The sequence below is a fragment of the Phytophthora sojae genome (genome assembly GCF_000149755.1).
Source record: "Phytophthora sojae unplaced genomic scaffold PHYSOscaffold_1, whole genome shotgun sequence".
Classification (NCBI taxonomy): Eukaryota; Oomycota; class Peronosporomycetes; order Peronosporales; family Peronosporaceae; genus Phytophthora; species Phytophthora sojae.
Genome location: NW_009258115.1, coordinates 9,944,673 through 9,968,847, shown reverse-complemented (window position 1 = coordinate 9,968,847; position 24,175 = coordinate 9,944,673). Strand labels below are relative to the sequence as shown.

The following is a 24,175-nucleotide window of genomic DNA, read 5'->3' as shown; positions in this document are numbered from 1 at the left end:
CATGACGGAGCTGGAGGACTTAAATACAAGGCTGGGTAGGGTGGAGAAGCAGGCCGAAGCCGACAGCGAAAAGAAGTGTGCAGCATGTGAGCAGCAGCTAGACACGTACCGCCTGTCACCTAAGCTTATAACAGCGCGTGCTGACGGTGTGCCAGCTCGAGAAGATGGCGAAGCTCGACCTGAGCGTTCATGGTTGCGCAGCATGTTGAAGAGTATGTTTGCAGAAGCGAAAGCAGAAATGTTTCCTACAAAATCTTCGCAGCCAAGTCTAAAAGAAGCCCTACCCGAGGGCAGTGATCAATACGCAAAGGTAGCCCCCCCATAAGCAAAGGCAGTCGACAGCCGTGGCAAAACGTAAACTCTCTGCGGGATGCGCTCTCACCGCAGTGATCGCGGAGGTGCAGCGCGAGGTGCAGATGCGTGCTGAGGCAAGGGCGGCAATCATTGAACTCAAAGTAAGTGTATATGAATTTGCTGTTATGATGTAACATGCTAACGATAATCTCTTACACCGATAGGTATCGTCGCGAATGAAAACGGTTAAGAAGCGAGGGAGAACACCCCGGGCTTCTACGACGAAACATCATTGAAGTCAAACAGTTCTGACAGACTTGTGCTAGACATCATCTCCGCCAGCACGTCGTCTCCGAATCCATCGGGCACGCACTCAATCGGGTAGGACATGCTTGAGGGGACATGAGATGCTAGTTCCTCGCTGGGAATTTCCTCGCATTGAGTAAGATCAACAAAGGTCCGGTTGCGGTTTAGGAAGATGCCCATGTCGACATTGCGCTGAGTGATCCGCGTGCGTTGTGGGGTCACCATACTACCAGCGACGCTAAAATCTCTCTCGATATGAGCGGACGATGTAGGAACTGCGAACAATAATTTTGCTGCTCGTGGTAGTATCTGATATTTTTTTTCTTGCTCCATCCAACGCCAAAATTCCAAAACACTTTCTTCTTCGCCGTCCGCTTTGACTCCAATTGGAGTTTCATCAAAATTCCACCGATTCAATTCATCATCAACTCGCGATCTTGGTAGGTCCTGAGTTTCAGTATGCCTACTTGTACACGAAAACTCTGCTTCTATCTTCCAGAAAGTCCGATCTCGGGCGCGATGCGAAATTAGAACTTGCATACTCAAAAATAGTACGGTTCTCGGCTACTGCTGTCAAAATTTCCCGAAACTTTTCTTTAATTTTTTCGCTGACATACTCCAATCGAACCTCTGCGTCTCTCGCGCGGTGACCATTGTCGATACAGCATAGCTTTACCACACGGTTTAAGGATTTATCAGGCCTTTTGTATGTCGGGTGAAGCCGAGATTGCATCTCAAACACAAATGCAGCTGATTGAGTCTCACTCGTCTTGTAATATCTCGAAAAAAATCGTGAATCGAGCGCCTTTCGAAGGCGTTCTCGAGTAAATTGAGCCAGGTCCGTCAACTCATTTTTGGCAATAAACTTCGGGTTTTCTTTGGTCGACATGTAGTGTTTGAGAGGCTTGTCTAGATCAAGCGTGTTAAACCTTATCAAATAAAGTGCATGCAGCACATTTACTTGGTTTGGTTCTTCAGCTTGACACATACGCTTAACACCCGCAATCGGCCGTAGCAATGAGAGTAGATGAACCAAATCTAGCTGATCGTCTTGTAGTGGAAAAGTAGGGGGAACTTGGCTTTCGCGAAGTGCTTTTCGTGCCCTTTCATCATACCAGGCAACTATCGCAGTCCATTTATCCAGAATCCTTCTAATTGCTGTCGTCAGACTCAAAAATCGGGCTGGATTGTAATCAAAAGGTTGGGTTGTTCCAGTTTCAGTTTGTGTTCTACACAGCTCTTGAAATAAATTGCCAGTAGTTTCCACGGTGCGAACCTGGTAAATAGTCTTCTTAATCCGTGAAATCAACTTAGTCATGCCCGGATTCAGCGACTTACTTGCATCATTTCTCATTCCACATGCTTCCTTTGTCGCTGCATGGGCCATGTGCGCAACACACCATTCCCACCTGTATTTCAATTTGTTGACCAGCAAGTTTTTGACATCAGGCCCAGCGTCGCTCGTGGCAGCAAAAAAAAATCTTTCCGTAGTCTGAAATCCTCCAGAATTTTTTCCAGCCACAATCGAAAATGGACCTTGAATTCCAACGTCGCGATCTCCATACGATGGGCTAAATTTTCGCGTTCCAAGCATCACCGATCGCATTTGCCAAAACTCATCCACGAGATAAAGCCGCAACCCTAAATATTTCCCATGAGTTGTACGACAAGTCCAAAAGTCTGTCATGATCACAAAATTCGCGCAATCGGAGCGATTACATTCTAAGAAGTCAAGTAACTCCGCTTTGGTCGAGCTGTAGAGCTCGACAATTGCCTTCGCAATTGGCTCTGCATTTATCGTAGTCTGCATCTCTTCTCTCACCACCACCTGCCGGATTACTCGGGATTCTTCGTACTCGCCGCTACAGAAAGGCAAGTTATTGTTCACGATGCGAAGGGTTTCCAGCAGCAAATGAAGGCGTTGAGGGCTTGTTCGATACAAATTCGACAAGAGCAGCCGTTCAACCGTTTCATCTCGCTTTCGTTTTCCTTCAACTGCAGCCGCAGTTTTCTTCGACGAGATTCGATGCACCTTTCGTAAATGCTCTGTTGCTCTAGATGTTCTTGCTCGTGACAACACCAACTTCACACCTGCCTGTCGACACGCCTCGTCGGCAAGACATACCCAGCCAGTTTTCACTTCATCATTGTCGATATACTCTACGCGTACACCCCACTCAAAAATGAATGACTTCTCCGTGACAGTAGCGTGTAGCCCGCAGAGGGTTGATAGGCTTGAACCGCCTCACGAACTGCAACAGGTGGTCGAACCATAACAACGAGCACTGTGTTACCACCCACCACCGTTCTTCGTGTCTTCTCCTGCACGACGCGTTAAAATGCTCGCGATTCTCTTGGCGACGTCTGCGGGCAGCACGCGGCGGAGGCGGCCTCCTCCTACTGCAGGTAGCTCTCGGTGGTGGCCTCGCACTGCGGGCGGCTGCTCGTACTCCTTGTGCTCGCGCTGGCGCTGCTGCTGCTGCTCCGCCTTCTCCTGCACGGGACGGCGGAGTAGCACTCGGGTTTCTTGGCGACGTCTGCGGGCGGCACGCGGCGGTGGGGGCCTCCTCCTACTTTTTGCCCAATAAGGGGGATCCGTAACGAGCGCTGCTCGCGGGGGGCTCGTTGTGTTCGTATTTAAATGGGAGAGCCGAAAAACCTATCCCAGCCTTTGGGCTCCATAGTTCAGAACAGTAAAAAATTTACTGTTAGAGACGGTTTTGCCCAGTATCCCAGCCTTTGGGCTCCATAGTTCAGAACAGTAAAAACTTTTACGGTTTTGCCCAGTATCCCAGCCTTTGGGCTCCATAGTTCAGAACAGTAAAAAAATTTACTAAAAAATTTACTGTTCGGAACTATGGAGCCCAAAGGCTGGGATACTGGGCAAAACCGTATGCTTTCCTCTCTAACAGGAAACAAGGGAATTGTACGCCATCTGCGATCAAGAGTGAGATTGTGCCTCTGAAGCTCTGCAAACGCTTCAAGACCGAAAAGTCTGGCGAAAACTGGAGAACTCACATGCCAACTCACAGGCAGGATAAAAGTCTCATAAGACTTACAACATCTCTCAATGTACGGTAGCAAGCACTACAAAGCTTCCGAATCACTACTGAAGCGGATAGCGATAGTGTAGGGGCTCAAATTTTGAGAGCACCGACGCGCTATCTAGCCAATGGTGCCTGGCCACAGTGGGCACAGAAGAGCTCTTGGAGCTGCGTCAGCGAGAAACATGTAGCCCAACGCTAAAAGCCTCGAACGAAGTTCACAGTGATCTGCAGAGACTCAATGAGGGAGGCTTTCAAGCGTAATATAAATAGTTAACTTGTTTGGCACGCTATAACCGGAAAGTACAGTAGCGGCGATTCTTGAAAAAAAACCTGTGTATAATACAATAATACTACGTGTTAATCAAATGCAAATATTCAAAATGGCCGGAAGTAGACGTGCATACAACACCTGATCATTGTGATTGAGTTACTCCAGCGCTTGCAGTCAAACATACACCAGTTCAGTGTATTTGTATCCAACATCAGTTCGGCAAATGTCCCTGTTCTAAACCCACAACATCGTACTTGAATTTTTTTTAAAGGAATCCGCGACGTGTAGATCAGTGGACACTGAATTTGTCTCCACTTTCGAGTTTAATCTTCTGAGCCAAATTGCCTCTGACAATCCTTTGTAGCAAAGCCCCTCTGGTCGTTATCCGTACCAAGGATATCGAAACACATGTGGCGAGAACGAACGAACGTTCCACTAGTCTCGATTAGTGTTCAATACTACATGCAATGTACCCGTTGCAGATACAGCTTCATGCTTTATGATGGACGATGAAGGCAGCTCACATTGTGTCATGGTGAGAAAACAGCACGGCTTGCTTGAAAAAGAACGCGGTGGCGGTGACGTTATGGGATACATGTACATGTATCACGACGAAGAAGTATAACACAATTTGTTTATGCATTTTGTGCGTGGGGCTTGAACTTGATCGTTGTCACACTGGAGATCACATATGTAATTCTTGCTGTCAGTTTTGACGCAGCGGACTGATTGGCGCATGAGAATACATGCAGTCGGGTCAACCGCTCGATAGTTCAGGGATTCATACTGAAGTTGTGCGTGGTATTTCGCTACTGTACTGAAGTGTAAAAGTCAATCTGATCAGCCTATCTACCCTGTACCTCACGCAATCCGTGTTATCGGATTACAGTGGCGAGATGAAATGCACCACCAAACTTTGACGGAGCGTATCTCAGCATCAAATAATCAGAATGATGTGAGCTTTGTTTTGTTGGAAAGCTCTGCGCTTCCCCTTTTAAGTAAACTATGTTTTGACTTGTAGTCGCAGCGAATGAATAGGATATACAGTGACACCTCCCTAAATGAACCCCTCTAACTGACTATGTGTTCCCTATCTGGTTAGGATTCCTCGACTGCAAACGGGATTATATGGATTTCACTATTGGTGTTCTATAACTAATCAAAAACCTCTTTATTCTCTAAATGGTCGCCATTGTTGGCGCCTCAACCCTCTAGATGGACGCCGTAGTAATAGATCCAAACTCATATATATTTCTCAATCAGTTGCCTGCCTCCTCCCACGTATGCCGTTGCTACCACTACTCCCGCCACAAGAAATCGAGCGAAGAGAGAAATTGTATTTGGGATGCTAAGTTGGAACAAAGAGTTTGCAGTAACGGCAAGCTTGTAAATACTGATTAATAAGCTAGTCACAGTATTTTACAATCAGCGCAGCGTACATATATATTTTACAAAAAACTAACATATTATGGTGTCGAGACAACTAGGGGCTATGCAGTAGATACCAAGCAAAAGATAAAACTGCAGGCATGGTGGCAGGATATCGGGACAACAAATATTCCTATAACCTCACTGTATTGAAACTCACGTACAACCTGAGGGGATGCGATTCTGCTAATACCAATGAGAAGAAGGAGTAGGAACAGACAATACCGCGCCTACCGTTATTGGTTGAGTTCTAATTGTGTGAAGACGAAACAAAACAAGAGTACGAAAATGCGGGAGGGGTACCAGGTAAAGAAAACCCTTGTATTGTGAAAATGTAGCCATTAGAAGTGTGACCATTTCTTTATCTGCTCAATTCTTTAACTGAAACAGCGTCTTAGCCCGTGCGAACTGGGTGTCATTTATAGAGTGTGACTGTACCTAAATGAAAATTGACTGTCCGCCGGTTTCTCAAAAGGAAGTGCCTGCGTTCCCCGACTGGGCACATCCCAACTTTTGAATCATTTCGTGCCGTTGTAAGAGATCATCCGCCACTTGTATACCCCTCCTGTATACCGTTGGCCACCACTTGCCATTTCAGAACCGGACAGCTCGAGAGAACAGCTCTGCCGAGAAGCAGAATAATCGCTTCGTGCGTCATGGTAATGTTGATTGAAAGCTGTATGCGATGTGTGTACGTTTGTAGATGCAAAGGACGCCATGCAACGACCCAGCACCAACGACACGTCGGCTAGGGACATCGCAGAGGTGCGCAAACGGGGGAGATTCGCAGCCTGGGAGCGGCAGAGTGGGCAAGGCCTGCAGGCACGAGAAGCGATGAACAACGGCATCACAAGCTGCGCCTCTCGCAACGGGCTCCACGCCACCACGTCGCGGCGAAGACTTCGTAGCGTGATTAGGTTTGGTCGGGTCGAACCGATCGGGCCCGACAGAAATTTGTTGCCGCTAGCAGTTACTTAGTGTGCACGTGATCACGTTTTGACAAAATAACCCATTGAACATGCTCGTGGTGTAAGGTAGTCCTAGTTAATGATACGAATGCTATAGTTTGACCTGATGGACACGTTGCAGAGATCACCGCAGTGCTGCCAGTTTGCCTTCGTCCATACAAATTACTAACGACCGCGTAGTGCGAGGTGCGGGTACTTCCGCAGTCCTTTGCGTCGCCACCTCCGCAGCGACTCAGCGTGACCAGGAAAACGCAACAGACCAGTCAACCAGACTCAGTCTAGCAACCCGACTGGCCCGACTGGTGCGTCTCAGTCGGGTTTCTTTTCCCGACTGGGTGACACGACGGAGTCGGGTTGATTTTCGTGTGACCCACACGATTTTACTATCCAGTATACATGAAGCCATGTATAGCTCGAGCTCCGGCTCTTTTTCTCAGTCGGGGCGGTGTCGGGGCTCAGTCGGATCAGTCGGGGAAAAACGCCGCGTCGCATGCCGCTCAGTCGGGGACTCCAGTGGGTGCCTTCTCAAAAATATCGAGGCTATGTCTGAGCCATATGGTGCCATTTGATTGCTCTTTTACAAATTTTACCACGGTAGTACTAAATAATTGCGCACTTTCTGTAACGCGTTTTATGCACATTATTGCTTGACGACGCCACCACAACCGGCGAGATCAGCAGCGTCTGGAACACTTCCTACGCGGTTGGCGCTCATGAAACTACCTTTGTTTGATGAACCAGAAGCCGAGCTTCACCCTGACGTTTAGCTTTCTCGATTTATTATCTTCGTTTAGGAAATATGGCAAAAAAGTCGTGTGCAGATCAGACAAGCACGTCTTTCCCGCAGGAGAAATCGCCCGATGATGCCGATAAAATTAAGAGGTAGGATACTAACACGTGTGCATGCACCTACATTCTGCATGTTATGCTGTTTTCATTGCTGGTCTTCTTGCCTTTATACGTTAAGTACTTTTGAAATTATGGACAAATGAAAATTTTGGTGGTGCATTTCATCTCGCCAATACAATACAAAAATGCTGCCACACCATCGCTGATGACAATTAGTGTTCTTTGACCCAGACGACAAAATTCAAGTTACATCCTCAGAAACGGGCGGATGCACTGAAGTAAGCTTTGCTACTGCCGATCAGTATGGGCTCCGCTGTGCGTCAATGCAGACACTTCTCAATCGTGCTTCTACAGTGCAGCGGTGAGGCGCCAGATCCAAGCTACAAGTAAGAGGAGGTCATGCGCTTCCACCACTTAGTGCTACCCATCGCAGCTATGCTCGTCGCAAGCGCCCAAGCTGCCCCTACCGCCCACCAGAACCAAGTCCAAGGCGCGATCGACAACAAGCAGTCCGGCCCCCGGTTTCTGAGGGTCGACAAGACTGCAGACGATGAAGAGAGAGCGGGCGAAGTTTACCACCTGAGCAAGAGCGAGAAAAGTATCGCCTTTGTGAAGACATCATCCCACATTTTATTCGACGCGCCGACGCGAACACCGCTACAAAGCTGCTGAAAGTTAAGGGGACCGGCACGAAGGAATCAGCCATACGGACGTGGTATCTCAAGCTGAAAGCGAACGCAGGCTTGAAGCACTCTCCCAACGGCAAATACATCACGATGTAGCGTGCAGACAAGTTGCAGTAAGGGTAGCAGAAGATACCCATTAACTTTGTCCACAATACTCTATCTTTTTCACATTTTATTTTTGTGAAAATTCGCGTAACTTTGCTACAGTCATTCTGGTCCAGTGCATTGAACCGACGTCACTGCCGCATCGATCGGCCATGGAGAGCGACCCGCAGAAGGCCTGGCGCGTGGCGGCAGGTGCGTCTCAGCGGCTCATCGCATCCATCTCTGTCTCCTCTACCCGGCGCAGAGTGGTTTGCGGCGCAACTCGCTCCAGAACGCTAGCAATCGCTCCGTAGCAAACAGTTTACACAATCAGTAAACTAACTCCAAAACCCGCGTAACTTTTGCTCTTCCACACAGAAACAGTGGCCGCCGCCGACTTCCTCTTGATCGCCACCGGCGCGGGCTTCTCTGCTGACTCCTCTCTACATGTCTACGCGTACAAAACCTCTCTAAAACCCCATTTATTTCAAGCAGTGGTAAACTAAAATGTAACTTTTTGTTTACCTGTGCTGCAGAGACATCGCCAAGGTGGAGGCCTACGAGAAGATGGACGTGGAGTACCAGGACCTGTGCGACCCGTACATGCTGGAGCAGGACGAGGAGATCTTCTACGGCTTCTGGGGCAGCTGCACCAACTCGTACCGAGACACCAAGCACCACCGAGGGTATCAGATTCTACGCAAGTGGAGAGACGCCATTCGAGTCAAGGGAAGCGCCAACAGCGGCAGCAGTGCAGACGAGAAACGTTCAAGTTTCCGAGCGGCTTTCGACCGGCTGAAGCAGTGTGAAGCTTTACCGGCCGGGGTCACGGCGGATTCCGTGACCAACGACCCGTTCTTCGTCTACACGTCCAATGTGGGTAGAATGGTGTTTTATTCTACGCGGGCGTGGTTGGGGGTTGGTTGAATTGTTGAATGTGGGCTGGGTGTCTGGTTTTTAGGTGGACTCGCACTTCCGTCGCGACTTCGACAGCAAGGAGGTGTACGAGCTGCACGGAAGTGTCGAGACGTGGCAGTGTGCGGGGGATGTCGAGACGGGTGCGAGGGAGCCGTGCAAGAAGATCTGGAAGCTGTGTGCGGAGTTCCGCTTTGACCTGGATTTGGCGACCATGAGGGCGCCTGGAGCTGAAGCCACGACGTGTCCGGAATGCGGAGGCAAAGGGCGCCCGAACGTGCTCATGTTCCACGACAGACAGTGGATCGCGAACACGGCAGAAGAGGTTTGTGTGTGCGGGTATCTCAGTGTTACTGTTGTTATGAGAGGTGTTTTGACTGCTTTTTGACGTTCACAGAACGGCTACATTGCGTGGGAATCGGTGATGGAGGTGGTAAGGCTCAGATAAATATGGTTTCTGTAGCCTAGCTGCTCGTATTAATTTAGAGTTGTACTCGCTGTCGTCGCAGATGCTACAAGAAGACCCGGCTCTTAATTTGGTTGTTCTAGAGATTGGCTGTGGAACGCGGGTAAGCACCTTAGTTGATACTAAGCTGTGCGGTACCTCAATCAGTACTCTAATGCCGCCCCTACGCGTTCATTCATAGGTGCCGTCCGTGCGACGAGAGACCGAAATGGTTGTAGCTGACGTGATTGAAGCGTGTGGGCGCCCACAGGCGACGCTGATCCGAGTCAATCCGGACATTCCGACTTGTGATAATCCTATGATTGTCGCGAACGACCGCTTCGTCCCTATCCGTTCCAGAGGCTTAGAGGCTCTCGAAGGCATTGATCAGGAGCTCACAAACCTTCGCCAGAAAGTTTAGAGTGGAGACAGCAGACAGTCCCCGGAAGCAAACTAGAGCAGGTCGACCAACAAGGTTTTGAAGTTTTATATCGTGATTGGATTTGTCGCGTCGACGTTGTACTCAAACCCTACGAACTTTTCCTGATCTTCAGCTGAAATTCGCTCCGGACGCGAGTTCACACTGAGGACGTCGTCGAAATCCTGGGCCGCAGTGTCACAATTGGCTTTCTTCTCGTCCACAACAGGCACAAACGGCGGCGTCAGTGTATGTGCCAGATATCCATCCCAGTCGAACGTCCTAAGCCATTCGTGCTTCTTGATCTCGATAATTCCATCAGGGCCTGCCCCTAAGCGCTGAGACTCCATCGGATGCAACAATCCTCTTAGAAACGAGCGACACGACTGCGAAAGCTTCTGGTTAACACCAGTTGTGGAGTCGAGGAGTTCTATTGGGTAGTACTTGTCGTACGCGCTGTCTGTAAACTCCTTCATCACGTCCGGGCACCTTTCCAGGTGCGATCGCACGCCTCCGTTCCACGGTTTCCGTCCTAGCAGCAATTCGTACGTCAACACCCCCAAACTAAAGAAATCCGAAGGGGTTCCGTGCTTCGTCGAGCCCCTAAAAATTTCTGGTGCCATGTACGCCATAGTCCCGCTACGACTCTGGAATCGTAGATTGGGCGTCTGCACTGAGATTCCAAGGTCTGTGAGTCGAGGGTACCCTTTCTCGTCGAGGATGACGTTCTCGGGCTTTACGTCTCGATGCAGTACTCTGAGGCTGTGCAGATATTCCAGAGAGAGCAGGACTCCAGCCGTATAGAACTTGGCTTCTCGCTCTAGAAAACCGTCTTTGCGGGTGAATCCAAGGTGAAACTTGAGATCTCCACCGAGCAGCAGATCCATAACGACGTAGCAGTTGTACGGGTCCTGAAACGTGTGGTGCATCCGTACGATCAGGGGGCTATGGACTTGGGTGAGTAGATTGCGCTCGTTCCAGATCATGCCGACGGAGTTTCGGTTGATCACCGTGGCCTTCGACAGCGTCTTCATGGCCAGCCACTTGGTCGGAGTCGACTTCTTACGGATGACCGCGTTCACTTTACCGAAGCCGCCTTGACCTACAATTCGGTGGATCTCGAAGTGCTTGACGGAGATGACCTTGGGGTCGAACGGCACATCGCCACCACCGAAAGAGCTGCAGCCGGAGCCCATGAGCGCCCGGCGTTAAAGCACACCTCAGTCTGTCGAGCAGTTTTCTATTCTAATGGGCAGTCCGATTTGGCACTGCCATCATCAACTCGTGGCCTAACCAAAAATAAATGTACAATGCACTGCGGCCAGGAGGTTGGCAACGTGTTATTGAAATGTACCTACCGGATTGGTCCTTGGTGAGAGGACGTGTGCACCACAATTAGTGCAAGCGCGCTTTCCACTCCTCCACAAGCTCGGCTTCTTCGCTCTACAGTACAGATTACACCCACGCCAACGTTAGTTATGTGTATCTAGGTTGAAGAGGAGGTCAAATACTCACCGAGGGAAGAGAAACTTCGTTTTGCAAGATAGTGTCGAACATTTCCTCCGTGAGGCTGTCGTGCGCCACCTGGTCTCCAGCAATGACGAGTCCGGAGAGCTCAGCGACAGCTACGCGCAGGCGGCCAGCGTGTACAACGCTCCCATCGGTGGACGAGTCATCAGAGAACAATCCGACTCCATTCTCACGTTGCTCCTTGCGTGGGAAAACGAACACCACGTTACTTACAACCAGGAGGTTGTGCGGGATTCCTCGTGCTTGGAGGAGTGCGAGCAGAGCCCAAGCGGTTTTGACGACTGACGTTGCATCAGCGCCTGCGTGCTCGGGTTCAATGACGAAGCAAGTTGTTTTCCACGTAGGGATGACGTTCACGATCGCTCCATGAGCGCGGAATCTCTCTTCACGAGGCTGAGCTGCAACAGGGAACGTCGTACTCACCCCTTCCTCGACTTGAGGGAAGAAGAAGCCTTGCAAATGGAAGTGGTTGACAGATGACCACGCTCCAGCACTGTTGAACCCTGCAGAATCCCCATTAACCCATTGCTTTTAACCATGAGCATAACTTTTTGTAGTAGCGTTGGTTGATCTACGATTGTTGACGTACCGAGTGCGAAAGTCTCGTTTTGCATCGCCTGTGAGATGCTCAATGCGTACAGTAAAAACTTCTCCGACATTTTCTGCGGTTTGAGGAGGTTCATGTCGAGCACGAACAGCAAGTGGCCTCGCACCTGTTCAAGAGTATCCATAATAAATCCAGCTTGTGAGATTGCTGCTATCTCACGCAGCTCAAGAAATGCAGTACAAATCCGTACCAATGGGGCTACGTTGACGAGAACAAAGTGATCCGGTACAGTTCTACTGCCACCATTTTCCTCTTCTACCTCGATGGGGTGCACAACTGGGACCCGCTCCTCATCGTCCGTACTGAACGTCAAACCACCGAGGAACTCGGGTGTTCTGGCCACCGAAACGAAGAATCAGTCACAGAATTGCAATATCCGACGTACAGTAGGTAGGTGCTTCGGTCCAACTCTTACTTGGCCTTCGTGAAGTTGAATCCTCCGGGTTTTGGTTTATCCGTGTTCGCGTGGGTTTGTGGGGCCAGAAGCTGTTTGTCGACGGGTCGTTTGCTCTAAAAAAAAACATAATAAATAAATAAATGGGAATGTGGAATTTAAACTCATTCCCAGGCCGGCCACTGAAGTTTCTCTCACCTTGAGATGGCTTGGATTGAACTGAACGACGAGTCCCAAGTTCCCCGGGATCCGACGACGAATTGTGTCGTTCACGTCAGTACGCATGACGCCTACACGTGCCCCCTCCCACACGAAGTATAATAAGCCCCTTCCTGTCTTCGTTGTGTCTCTGATATCATCCACCCCACGCACCTGTAGACTCTGCGAGATCCCATCGACGCAACAGCAGCTCGTCCAAGCTCCTCGCCTCCATGGTGTTGTAGAATCACGAATGACGAGTCCAAATGGACGGTCCATACCCAAGGATTTCACTTTCATACCTAATAGTAGTAATACTTTGAACATTACGCCGGCAGTAATTTACCACCGAGAACATTCCTGAAACCTTCTTTCGGGACAGCAGCGATTTCAACGACGCAACCTCTCGACCACCTTATAGTGAGAGCCACGTCTTTTGGATCTTAGGGCGTTTCGACCGACAACGTTCAAACTGTATTGATAAAAGCAATAGAACATTACGCCGGCAGATTTTTACCTCAAGGATTAGTTCAGACCAGCGCGACGTGGCGTCTCATCATTGGTTGAAAATCTATGTCACACACCTTCATGTCCGCTTAAGTACGCCAGAAATTCTCCCTTTCTTCTTCCTCATTCTAGAATCTGCCGGCTCGAAGAGAGATGGTGACTCTCTTCTGTGCGGTCGTTGGCGTGGCGGGAAGCGCGTTCCCTGTGGACATCGACGCGAACAAGTCGGTGGGTCACTTGAAGAAGGCGATCGCGGAGGATCAGAAGTATGACTTCGCGGCGAGCAAGCTGCAGCTCTTCCTGGCGAAGACGGAGGGCGGCGCGTGGCTGCCAGACGACGACCAAGCTGCGCTGGATCTGGAGGACGGAAAGGTTCATGAGGACATTCAAGCGTTGATCGATGGCGAGAAGATGAAGGCTACGTGGACAATTGAGGACGTGTTGACAGCTAACAATATGACCAAACGGAAAGGGCGCGCTCCAAAGTCGAGACAAATCCACGTGCTGGTGGTGGTTCCGGAGGGTGCATTTGGTTCAGCGAGCGAGACTTCCAAGATGGATCAACTCGTCGAAAAGGTTGACAAGATGTACGAGCAGACTGTGCTGGGGAAACGCAAATATGTCCACTCGGAGGTAACCTCGACCCAGGGCAGGCAGCTTCTGAACGACTTGGATATTCGGGTGGAATTTGTGCGCACAGTTCCATTCGATGCTGGAGAGGGTTCTTCAGTTGACCCATACGAGTGGAAACGAGTGATTATTGAGAACGGCGAAGAGGTCGTACTCACTGAGGAGCAGCAGCGCAAACGATATCGCCGATACGTGGAACACAACATTGGCACTGTGCTCAAGGAGAAGCAACTTTGCGTGATTGGCGTGGAAAGAGGCACAAACATCCTCACAGTTAAAGTTCCTGGTCGCGAAATTGAGCTCGCTGGACGTACAGATCTCCTCATACTGAGTGATCTTGTTCGACCGAGGTGCAGTACCTGCCTGGTGTGAAGATGCTGATCGAAGTGAAGAGAGACGTTAAGGCAAGCAACGACTTCCAGGCATTGTCGGAGCTGATCGCTTTGGATCTGCTCGTTGACGACCCAGTAATGGCGCTCCTTACTGATTTGAAAGGAGAGTGGATATTCTTCTGGGTGGCCGAGAAGATAAACAGTTCTGCCCGTATCCACAAAGCGGCGATCAACAAGCCAGGTGAAGCCTTCGAGGTAATTAGAGCGCTACTGGTGCAGCCACCGACTGCACCCGCTGATACTGATACCACCGAGATCAAGCTCCCGTATTTCCAAAGTCCCGTGAAGAGATTGAAGCTGAGAAAGGCGTTACCACCTATCGGAGAGGGTGGTGACAATGGCGGGATTCGTGAGAGCATCGAACGATACTATGACATCGCCAGTATGTTAGGTCCCGACATTGAGATGGCGCGTGCTGTGGCTCGGCAGGTCACTCGATCTATTCCCACGTTTAGTTATTTCAGCTGATTCTTGTTTGATGCAGCATTAATACATTGTTTTTTATTGATCCTGATAAATATAAAGTTACTAATATACAACGATGACGTACTCTCCTGAGCAATACCAAGCTAGCAAGGAACGTATCAAAGCAGCGCAGAAGCGCTACTACCAGCGCACACGCGAAGCCCGTTTATCTTATCAAAAAGACTACGATGACAAGAATAGAGACCAGATTCGAGCTCGCAAGCGTAAACCCAAAACCGAACTTATTGACGGTGAAGTCGAACCTAACAACGAAACCGAACTTAATTAATTAATTTTTTTCTCAAATAAAAAGTCAATCCCAATATAGTCAAAGACAATGGCTTAAAACCTCCAAAAAGGTATAAGCCAAATATTTGAATTAATTAATTTCAGAATATATTGTAAATGACTAAGATATAAAGTCGATCCTGATACAAGGTCAAATAATTATAAAGTCATATCTACGGAGAATAATATAGTCAAGCATATATAGGCAACATGTTTGCATACGAACTCGGAGGATTAAAGAGATTAAATATTCAACCTATCAAATGGGGTAGTAGCTACCGTGTTAAGGTGCGTGGTAGAACGGGCAAGATGGCTTATGTTAGCAACGTTTCGCGTCCAATCAACAAGAGATTGGTATCTAAGCAGTACAGTGTTTCGATTGAAACCCTTGAAAAACACTTGTCGCCCGACTACAAGGCTGATCCTAAGTACCGCTTTTACAATGGTAATCACATGGAATCGCACCTATATGAGGGTGTCGAGCCATCTGATTTCTACAACAAGCTCGAGAACGTTCTTTCCACACAAACGAGTGCGGTTAAGGTAAATATTGCTCTCGGGTACGAACTTGTAAGCAAGACCGATCCTGACGACACTCGCTACTTCTACCCAAATCTCGCTAATACTCATGTATTCAATAATCCTATCGCTATCAATAGCAAGGCTGATATTCAAAAGAAGGTGATTTCGGAAATCCGTTCTATGGAGTTGGCTGACAAACTGAACTATCCCAGCTCTGGGTATAAGCTAAAGGCGATCACTGCATTCAAGATTTTCATCTACCATCGCGACCATGCTCTCGGGGACAGCGAAGCTGTCATCCCTAAGATTATTCGCGAAAACAAGCATGTGATCAACTTCCCCAAGACCAACAACAAGTGCGTCTTCCACTGTATCGCCTGGCATACATTCCAGAGCCCTAAGAAGGATCCTCGAAGAATTCAGGCTCAGGTGAAGGAGGCATTCAAGCGCTACTGTTCTTTCAAGGGGGTTAAATATTCGTTGAGCCTGTTTAGGAGTTTCAAGCCCATTGACCTACTACAACTCGATGAGGTTGAAGACTGCTTTCAACTTGGTATTAACGTATATAAGATGGATGTAGTTTCTGGAAATGTAGAATGCATTCGTAGATCTGACAAGGGGTATGAGACTATGGATATTTTATCGTTCGAGAATCATGCTCTTTACATCAAGAACATCGATATGCTTCAGGCTAAGTATCAATGTCCTAAGTGTGAAATGGTTTTCGTCAGCGCTGAAAGGGTTAAAAACCATAAAAAGAATCAGTGCGAGCTCGTAAATATCGAAAGCTTCCCAGCTGAGCCAACTATCTACAAACCAGCTCAGAACGCAATACGATCACTACTTACGAAGTATTCAATCAAGAATGCTGACCAGTACATTGATCACTTCATCGTTTATGACTTTGAGGCCATCCTTAATTCTACTGCGACTCAACACGGGGAGAATACTGTCTTCACGAACGAACACATTCCGGTGTCTGTATCAGTAGCTGATAGCCTAACCGAGGAGGTGCGTTGCTTTGTAAATGATGATCCGATGATGCTACTTACGGATATGTTCAAATACATTGGTGATGTATCTGTTAAGATCCGGCAGTACAATGTCAATAAGTACAAGTTGCTTCTACAGAAAATCATCAACGCTCACAGTGGAAATTCCAGGAGTCAATCTTGGTAAGACCTACAAGATGTCTGATGTCGAGGGTTGGATCAAACAAGGAAAGAATGCCAGCTTCTTTGACTTCCATAGCGGTCTTGGCTTTGGTAAGCAAAGATCTGATTACGGGAAACTAAAACAGCAGCTTGATCAGGTACCAGTATTTGGTTTCAATTCTGGTCGATACGATATTAACTTGATTAAGAAGGATTTGTTTGCCGTTATCGGTACCGACAACATCAAATCTGTCATCAAGAATCCCAGCTACATGTGCATTGCTACATCGAACATAAAAATGCTCGATATTAGCAACTATGTACCAGCTGGTACCAGCTACGACAAGTATCTTACAACATATCTTGGTGGCTGCAAATGTGATGACAAAATTAGATGTGTCTGTGGTCTTGGTAAGGGTCTTTTCCCATACGAGTACATCACCGCGTTCAATGTGCTAAACCAGACTACTATCCCGCCTAAGTCAGCTTTTGATAGCAAGCTCCGTGGAACAAGCATCACCGGCGATGACTACGAACGAGTGAAGTTCGTGTGGGATTGCTATGAGATGAAATCGATTAAAGACCTGCTGATCTGGTACAGCAATCTCGACGTAGTCCCATTCATCAAGGCTATCAAGGCTCAACGAGAGCTCTTTAAGCGTTTCGATCTGGATATGTTTGCGGATGGAGTGTCGCTACCTGGTCTTTCGGAGAAGGTGATGTATCAGACCTGCTTCAATAATCTCCAATATCCGGATAAGAAGCCAGCTAACGCATTCCAATTCCCATCTAAGCGAATGAGTGGATACAAGAGTCAGGATGTTAAGGCAAAGCGAAAATTTGGTATGACACTCGAGCACTTGAATACATTGCTGCAAAAGCAAAAGTATCTGTGTGGTCTATGCTACTGCCAGCTAACCGCTGATACCGCTTCAGCTGATCGTATCAACAATAAGCTTGGCCACATCGACGGCAACATCTTGATCAGCTGTGTGAAGTGCAACTCCGCGCGTAAAGATATGTCCCTCGGGGGATTTCGATACAAGAATTTGCTTGAGTTCAACTCGGACAAACTGGTATATTCTATTGATCGAGAGGAAAATGATATCTACGCTAAGATGAAGGCCAACATCGCCGGAGGTCCATCCATTATCTTTAATCGCTACGCTAAGCGTAATGAAACCAAGATTCGCGGTGGTAAGGTCTGTAAAAAAATTATCGGATACGATGCTAACGCTCTGTATCTTTGGGCTCTTGGTAATGAGATGCCATGCGGTCGATTGACTACCGTTGAAGCGTATGAAGGTATCATCGACGACATCAACGCCGATAAAATATTTGGCTTTCTTGAATGCGATATTCGTACTCCAGACCATCTTTAGTCCATCTAAAAGATTACTTTAGTGAAATGACCCCCATTTTCAAGAATGTACTAATCGATTGTACCGACGAGAGTGTCACTGGTAAGCACATGTTCGATCACAATGAGGCGCGCAAGCAAAGCCAAGCAAAGCCAGCTCGCAAGTTGATTGGTAGATACTTTGGTGAAAACATTCTCATCTACACTCCTTTGCTCAAGTGGTACCTTTCTCATGGTATGGAGATCACCAAGACTTACTGCTTTATCAAGGCCAGCTCTCACAAGGCTTTTGCTCCATTTATGGAGGCTGTATTAAACGCCCGGCGAGAGGGTGATGTTGATAAGTCGAAGGCGATGATTGCTGAGATGATGAAACTTGTAGGCAACAGTGCTTTCGGTCGATCTGGAATGGATATGAGCAAGCACAAAGAGGTCAAGTATGAGTCGAATGACAAAGCTATAAAGAACAAGATCGAACACTTTACGTTCCATGGGTTGGAAGAGCTTAATGATGCGTGTGAAATCACCATGAAGAAACGCCGTCTTAATAACAAGAACCCAATCCATTTGTCGATTGCCATCTACCAGCTCGCCAAGCTACGCATGCTCCAGTTCTACTACGACTGCATAGATTTCTACTTTGACCGCTCTGACTTCCAGTATCAGGAGATGGATACTGATTCAGCTTATATCGCTTTCAGCTGTGAGAATCCGTTTCAAGACTGTATCAAGCCTGAGCTACGTACCCACTTCAAGGAGCATAAATACGATTGGTTCCCACGCGACTACAACACTGAGGTGGCTAAGTTTGATCGCCGTACTCCTGGTTTGTTCAAAGATGAATGGTCAGGTGATGCTATGGTCTCACTATCGAGTAATAACTATATTTGCTATCTACCCGACGAGTCTTACAAGGTAAAAGTTTCAGCGTACGGTATTCAGCAGGGAGGTGGTCGAAACAATGGTGTTCTTAATCCCGATGGGTTTGAGACTGTTGTACGGGATCGCATCACGCTACAAGGTACAAACAAGGGGTTCAGACTATCGAAAGAAACCAAGTCTATCATCACCTATACTCAAAACAAAACAGCGCTCAACTACTACTATGACAAACGTCGAGTACTTGATGATGGTATCACGACTGAACCACTTGATATTTAAGCAGCTAACCACTGGGGTTCTTTTTTTAATGTAAATATAGATCATGGACGCGCTATTAAAGAAACCCTACTATGATCCAAAAACCGGTTTTATCGGAGCTCAAGCTCTGTATCAGAAGGCAAAGGAGTTAAATTCTAAGATAACTTTCAAAATTGTAAAAGATTGGTATGCGAGTCAGACTGATATTCAACGATATCAAGAGCAAAAGAAGATATTCAATGGCTTCAAAATAGCTTCGCATAACCCCAACTCTTGGCAAATTGATCTTGCGTTTTGGGAGAAGCGACCAATTTTGACTGCTATCAATATCAACTCAAGGTTGGGCTTTGCGAAGGTCTTATCAAACAAGACAGCAGCAACTGTGTTAGCAGCGCTTAAAGCGTTTGTTCGACTCCATAAAGTGGATATCATTACAAGCGATAATGGTAGCGAGTTCATGATCTCGTAGGCTCAAGAGTTCTTCAAAACCAAGAAAATTGAGCACTACAACAACGAGGCCGGTGATCATGGTACTATGGGGAAAATTGAGCGATTTAACAGAACGCTGAAGCAGAGACTAACTAAAATGTCCCCCAAGAGGATTTTGCAAAAGCTTATCACTGACGTTATTGAAAACTACAATAGCACGTTTCATCGTTCGATTGGTATGACCCCGAGTGATGTCAAAGGTAAAGTAATGGATGCGGATCTGAGTCATAATCAGGCAGAAGCCGATAGAATTGAGAATAAGTTTGAGGTCGGATCAAGCGTATTATACCGTCTCAAGAAGCAGGCATTTGGTAAAGAATCGGCTCGGTGGAGCAATGCAGTCTATACGATAGTTGGAATTGATGGCTACCGAGTCCAAATCCGTTCAAAGAATGGTCATACCCTCTACAAGCCCCCAAACGATCTTAAACTGGTTAAAACAGTTACTACAGCTGCTACTATTAATCGAGGCGATATTCTTGAGGCGGAAAAGATTTTGGATCATAAGAAGACACGCTCTGGGTAGTACAAATATCTGCTAAAATGGCTTGGTAATGAGCCTGACTCCTGGGAGCCACAAGATAACCTACGGTTGATTAACAAGAACAAGAGATCAACTCTTGAAAAGGAGTACTGGAAGTCAAAGAGCTGAAGCTCAGACTTGACCCGGCGCTAAAAAAATGAGACGTGATTTTTAAAATTTAATTGAAAGAGACATCCTCTGTAAGCTTCTTGACTCAAGTATATTATCCAATTATTTTTGAGAGATTTTGAAATTATCTGACTTTATATATAGATACCAATGTGCCCAAGTTGTTTAGATAAAGAACGTGAGCTTGTGAAGCTTAGACGCAAGCTGTGGATCATCGAAGAAGTAAGTCGAATCAAGAATGAGTTGCTGAATCTTGATGCAGCCGCTAATTTACGTAAGACAGTAGTCAATCGTAAATACAGACACGAATTGGAAGCAATATTTGGCGTTCCTTTCCATTGTATCAAAGATCGTTATTTGAATCTATTAAACGAACGAAACAGTATCTGTCATTCGTATCTACCTTTCCGTCATGATTCGGTTATGCCAAGCTATTGGTAATTTGAGTGCTCATTTTTTTATGGCTCACAACATATAGATACGATGTTTCCAAATTTCACAGCACTTGCTCAACGAGAGCAGAAGCGTCAAGAGCTTCTTGAAAGAGCTCAGCGTCGCGTTCGTCAAGCTAAAGCGAAGCGTGAGATGTATCAAGGCGCATCGTGGGCTACTGATATCGCGAATGGGATTACTACAGCCCCCAGTAAAACAACTGCAACAACTCAGACAGACTCAACATCCGAGTCATCTGAGTCCTTAAAAAAAACGCTGATTGATGAATACTCCCAGACAAACCCTGACGTATCAACTCCAACTATGGTAGATGCCGAATCTACTGCTAAGCCTGATACTAATCATGCTGGAACACAAGCAAGGCCTTCATTAGTTGATGTCAAGGTTGGTGAGGATGAAAAACCAGCGGATGAGAACTTATTTAGTGATGAAAACAGCGATGAAATCGAAGAACAGAAGCGATCAAAACAAGCGGTTGCTGATATATATGAGGTTTATCCTATTCTTGCAGAATTGGGTATCCATCCTCTTGCGTCTAACGGACGTCAGCTAACGAAGTATTATATTGGAAATGGCGCTAAGACATACAGTATTAGATTGAAGAAGCTTGTTTTAGTTCCAAGCATCGATTGGTCAGAGACATATGACCATACTCGTGTGGTTCTAACTAATGACGTTCGATTTCTCAATTACATCAATGAAAAGAGGGAACGCTACGAAATGGGGAAGGATGATAAAAATACTTCCGAACAGATGTGGCAACATATTGGATCAAAAAGGAAAAGAGTCAATGCTTCAGAAGGAGATATTGCTGATCGCACCAAACAGAGACTTGAGGACAGTTTTCTCTTCGATAACTCAACTTCAACAGCGAGTGATCAGTCTGATAGCATACTCAAATTGTTTTGGACCATTAATAAAAATAAGGGATTGCTTGAATCCAATGGACTAAGAAAGAAGATTGTTCCCATCCTTAAAGGGACAGCCAAATCATCACCTGTTGATGAAAATGGCTATGTATGGGTCGATGGTAATTCAATCAGCGTCTTTGGTAAGAGTAGCAATCGAGCAAAACAAGCGATCACGAAGGAGGTCAATTGGCAACTTACGCTACGTTCATTTATCAATATGATCAGAGACAGAGGACTTCAGTTAGAGGTAATTGGGAAGAATGACGAGGAAATTGACGTAAAGGATTTCACACCAGGCGACGGAGAAGCTAAATATGGCACAATGAGTGGTATCGATGAAGATATGAACCCAAAGCTGAGCAACGCGGACAATGATGCTGAAAATATTTTAACTGATTATTACACAGAACTTCATTCGAAGGGTATTAAAATCCCTTTCAGACTAATACCCATTATTTATACAGAAAAAGGGGGTTAAACCTCATCCAACATACTATTTTGGTCAGCCAACTGATTCCAAACCTTTAAACATATTGACTGAAGATAACAATAAAAAGCTCAAAAAGTTCAAACAGTATAAACAAGTATCCGGTGTAGCTTGGAAGGGTTTGATGAGAACTATCAGTTGGATGAATACATTCACATCATTACTCAACGGTTTTGAGGATTTGTTGCTGAATATCCATTTCCATCAAGTGATGAAGAAGCAGCTGAATTGGTTAAAGAGAAGAAACTAAATAAGCAACGACGTAAAAACCTTAAAACGCCAGGCTGTCGCTCCTACTCCTCACGGCCGTGCGTCTCAAGTATTAGATGCGGGTTCGCTACCAAATTTTGGTAGCGAACCCGCATCTCTCCTGCTTTAGGCGGTATATGTGTAATTGCAGCGCGCTCGAAAGCGTCGAGATCAGTCTATCGCGGAGCAGGACATGGCTGCGCCAAGAACGAGAAGAAGAACTTTAAGCTCGCGCTGACGGCGAAGGGAGCTGAAGGCAGCAATTTTTTTTTGAAGTTCCAGTTCACTGTAACGCTACATCTAGCTCCCTGCCTTGCTTACGAATGAAATGCATTGTGAATTGGGAGCCCGAATCCTCTAATTGAGCTGAGCACAAACGCTTATGCGTTAGCTCTCTTCAGCGACGACCTCATCAGCGACAACCGGGGACTGACTCGATTCGGCGCTGCAAGTGACATCCAGCCCTGATTGGCTGGAAGGCGCGATGAGCTGGGCGAGTTCTTCGCATTCGAGAAATTCGTTAGCGCCATGTTCGAAGACCACCGGCCACTTGTAGATGCCTCAAAAGCGCTCAACACGAGGATGCCGTTCTTGTGACCGGCAGGTTCCTTGGCAAACTCTCGCTCGGCGTTGACCCTGCCAAATGCCCCGGATCGGAAAAATGCCTCTTGTGTCGTACTCACCCACGCAGCAAGATCGGAAAAGTTCTCAACCTTCTGTTGCTGGGCAATGTTGCCCATGACGACTGCCTTTCGGTTCTTGATCTTGTTCTCGGCTGGTAGATGCGCTAGGAGCTCGGGCTGGTCCGCATACTTCCGCGCAAGCAAACACTTCACCTTTTTGGACCCGGTCGGCCATGGCGGAAGTCCCGTTGAAAAAGCAAGTCCACGGCAAACTGCAAGAAATGGGGACTGGCGTTGGCATAGTATTTGGCGCGAAATCGCACAAGAACTGGCGGGAGACCTCTACAGGCACGCACGTCTACGCCGTATCAGCCTTCCTCATCAGCACTATCCTACCGAGTGTCTAAAAGGCGTCTTCATTTACAACGCCGCTGTGCATGCACAGGCGACTCAGATGCACTTGGTGCATCCGCCGATGCGAACTTCGCACCAACCGTTTGGTGCGTAAAAAAGCCAATACTCGGAAAACGACAAAAACCACGCGAAAAACAACTCGTCCTCCAGGCCCTGACGGATCAAGATGCCGTTCTTGAACATCACGTTGCCAGAGTATCCCTGCCACGTCACGGACCAACCTCCGCATTGATAACCCACGTTGTCCGCCGAGTGGCCCGTGAGGAAGACGGACGCGCTTTTCGGCAGTGGCAGCACGTTGTTCTCGTTCTTGAGCAGCACGATCGACTCGCGCGCCATCTCCAGCGCAAGCTTCTTGTCCTTGTCGTTGCCCACCATGGACACATAGTCCTTGCCCGGCATCGGGTTGTCGTACAGCCCGAGCTGCAGCTTCATCTTGATGGTGCGCTTGGCCGATTGGCGCAACCGAGCCTCCTGGTCCGGGTTCTCCTTCAGCATGTTGAGTGCGTATTTGATGAAGTCGGTGTCGAGCGGCACCATATTCATGTCGATCGACGTATGCTGCAGCGACGCCGAGACAGTTTCCTGGTGTGTTCTGTACGACCGATGCCAGTTTTGAAGTTCGTGCATCTCGCTCCAGTCCGTCACCAGGATCCCGTCGAAACCAAGGTCCGTTAGGAGACCATTAAGAATCTTGGAGCTTGCGACCACCGGCTCACCGTTGATGGAGATGTAGTTCTCCATCACAGAGAGCACGCCGGACTCCATGGCAGCCGTGTACGGCGGCATGAAGAAACACGTCAAAGTCCGAGATAAGGACTCCGTCGCGGTCGTGACCTGTTGGCGTCTTGCAATACCCAATGAAGCGCTTGACGCACGCGGCAGTCTGGTTGTAGCTTTGCAACCCGCGGATGTTAGAGGGCCCCATGACCGAGGCCAGGTACGGATCCTCGCCGAACGTCTCGTAGTTGCGCGACCAGAGCGAGTGCTGTGCAATGT

The 24,175-nt window shown here is 47.6% G+C and overlaps 11 protein-coding genes across 11 annotated transcripts; 4 read left to right on the top strand and 7 right to left on the bottom strand.

The window, feature by feature from the left end:
• Window positions 1–1,063: 1,063 nt before the first annotated feature.
• On the bottom strand, window positions 1,064–2,677 carry PHYSODRAFT_471755 (hypothetical protein; the record flags this gene model as incomplete). Its single annotated transcript, XM_009518563.1, has 1 exon — window positions 1,064–2,677. A coding segment is annotated over one exon (1,614 nt), but the record flags the coding sequence as incomplete, so codon positions are not given.
• Window positions 2,678–2,890: 213 nt separating this feature from the next.
• PHYSODRAFT_323092 (hypothetical protein) lies at window positions 2,891–3,535 on the bottom strand (the record flags this gene model as incomplete). The annotated part of the gene is made up of 2 exons (XM_009518562.1): window positions 2,891–3,137; window positions 3,531–3,535. 2 exons carry the CDS (start codon window positions 3,533–3,535, stop codon window positions 2,891–2,893), a joined length of 252 nt encoding a protein of 83 aa, XP_009516857.1.
• Window positions 3,536–7,562: 4,027 nt separating this feature from the next.
• Window positions 7,563–7,835, top strand: PHYSODRAFT_284483 (hypothetical protein; the record flags this gene model as incomplete). Its single annotated transcript, XM_009518561.1, has 1 exon — window positions 7,563–7,835. One exon carries the CDS (start codon window positions 7,563–7,565, stop codon window positions 7,833–7,835), a length of 273 nt encoding a protein of 90 aa, XP_009516856.1.
• Window positions 7,836–8,500: 665 nt separating this feature from the next.
• PHYSODRAFT_469828 (hypothetical protein) lies at window positions 8,501–9,714 on the top strand (the record flags this gene model as incomplete). The annotated part of the gene is made up of 5 exons (XM_009518560.1): window positions 8,501–8,809; window positions 8,895–9,173; window positions 9,246–9,281; window positions 9,358–9,417; window positions 9,496–9,714. The coding sequence occupies 5 exons, from the start codon at window positions 8,501–8,503 to the stop codon at window positions 9,712–9,714; spliced, it is 903 nt and encodes a 300-aa protein (XP_009516855.1).
• A 65-nt stretch (window positions 9,715–9,779) lies between these two features.
• Window positions 9,780–10,697, bottom strand: PHYSODRAFT_472578 (hypothetical protein; the record flags this gene model as incomplete). Its single annotated transcript, XM_009518559.1, has 3 exons — window positions 9,780–9,993; window positions 10,072–10,421; window positions 10,467–10,697. 3 exons carry the CDS (start codon window positions 10,695–10,697, stop codon window positions 9,780–9,782), a joined length of 795 nt encoding a protein of 264 aa, XP_009516854.1.
• A 57-nt stretch (window positions 10,698–10,754) lies between these two features.
• On the bottom strand, window positions 10,755–12,675 carry PHYSODRAFT_469271 (hypothetical protein; the record flags this gene model as incomplete). The annotated part of the gene is made up of 5 exons (XM_009518558.1): window positions 10,755–10,853; window positions 11,227–11,547; window positions 11,817–11,954; window positions 12,441–12,532; window positions 12,615–12,675. Coding segments are annotated over 5 exons (711 nt in total), but the record flags the coding sequence as incomplete, so codon positions are not given.
• A 425-nt stretch (window positions 12,676–13,100) lies between these two features.
• Window positions 13,101–14,437, top strand: PHYSODRAFT_467163 (crn2-like protein; the record flags this gene model as incomplete). The annotated part of the gene is given in 2 exon segments (XM_009518557.1): window positions 13,101–13,916; window positions 13,928–14,437. The coding sequence occupies 2 exon segments, from the start codon at window positions 13,101–13,103 to the stop codon at window positions 14,435–14,437; spliced, it is 1,326 nt and encodes a 441-aa protein (XP_009516852.1).
• A 73-nt stretch (window positions 14,438–14,510) lies between these two features.
• On the top strand, window positions 14,511–14,723 carry PHYSODRAFT_471689 (hypothetical protein; the record flags this gene model as incomplete). Its single annotated transcript, XM_009518556.1, has 1 exon — window positions 14,511–14,723. One exon carries the CDS (start codon window positions 14,511–14,513, stop codon window positions 14,721–14,723), a length of 213 nt encoding a protein of 70 aa, XP_009516851.1.
• Window positions 14,724–15,393: 670 nt separating this feature from the next.
• On the bottom strand, window positions 15,394–15,846 carry PHYSODRAFT_467881 (hypothetical protein; the record flags this gene model as incomplete). The annotated part of the gene is made up of 3 exons (XM_009518555.1): window positions 15,394–15,434; window positions 15,484–15,696; window positions 15,795–15,846. The coding sequence occupies 3 exons, from the start codon at window positions 15,844–15,846 to the stop codon at window positions 15,394–15,396; spliced, it is 306 nt and encodes a 101-aa protein (XP_009516850.1).
• Window positions 15,847–16,176: 330 nt separating this feature from the next.
• PHYSODRAFT_472035 (hypothetical protein) lies at window positions 16,177–16,642 on the bottom strand (the record flags this gene model as incomplete). The annotated part of the gene is made up of 4 exons (XM_009518554.1): window positions 16,177–16,388; window positions 16,431–16,437; window positions 16,488–16,521; window positions 16,590–16,642. 4 exons carry the CDS (start codon window positions 16,640–16,642, stop codon window positions 16,177–16,179), a joined length of 306 nt encoding a protein of 101 aa, XP_009516849.1.
• Window positions 16,643–22,519: 5,877 nt separating this feature from the next.
• PHYSODRAFT_294667 (hypothetical protein) lies at window positions 22,520–22,879 on the bottom strand (the record flags this gene model as incomplete). The annotated part of the gene is made up of 1 exon (XM_009518553.1): window positions 22,520–22,879. The coding sequence occupies one exon, from the start codon at window positions 22,877–22,879 to the stop codon at window positions 22,520–22,522; it is 360 nt and encodes a 119-aa protein (XP_009516848.1).
• Between the last annotated feature and the right edge of the window lie 1,296 nt (window positions 22,880–24,175).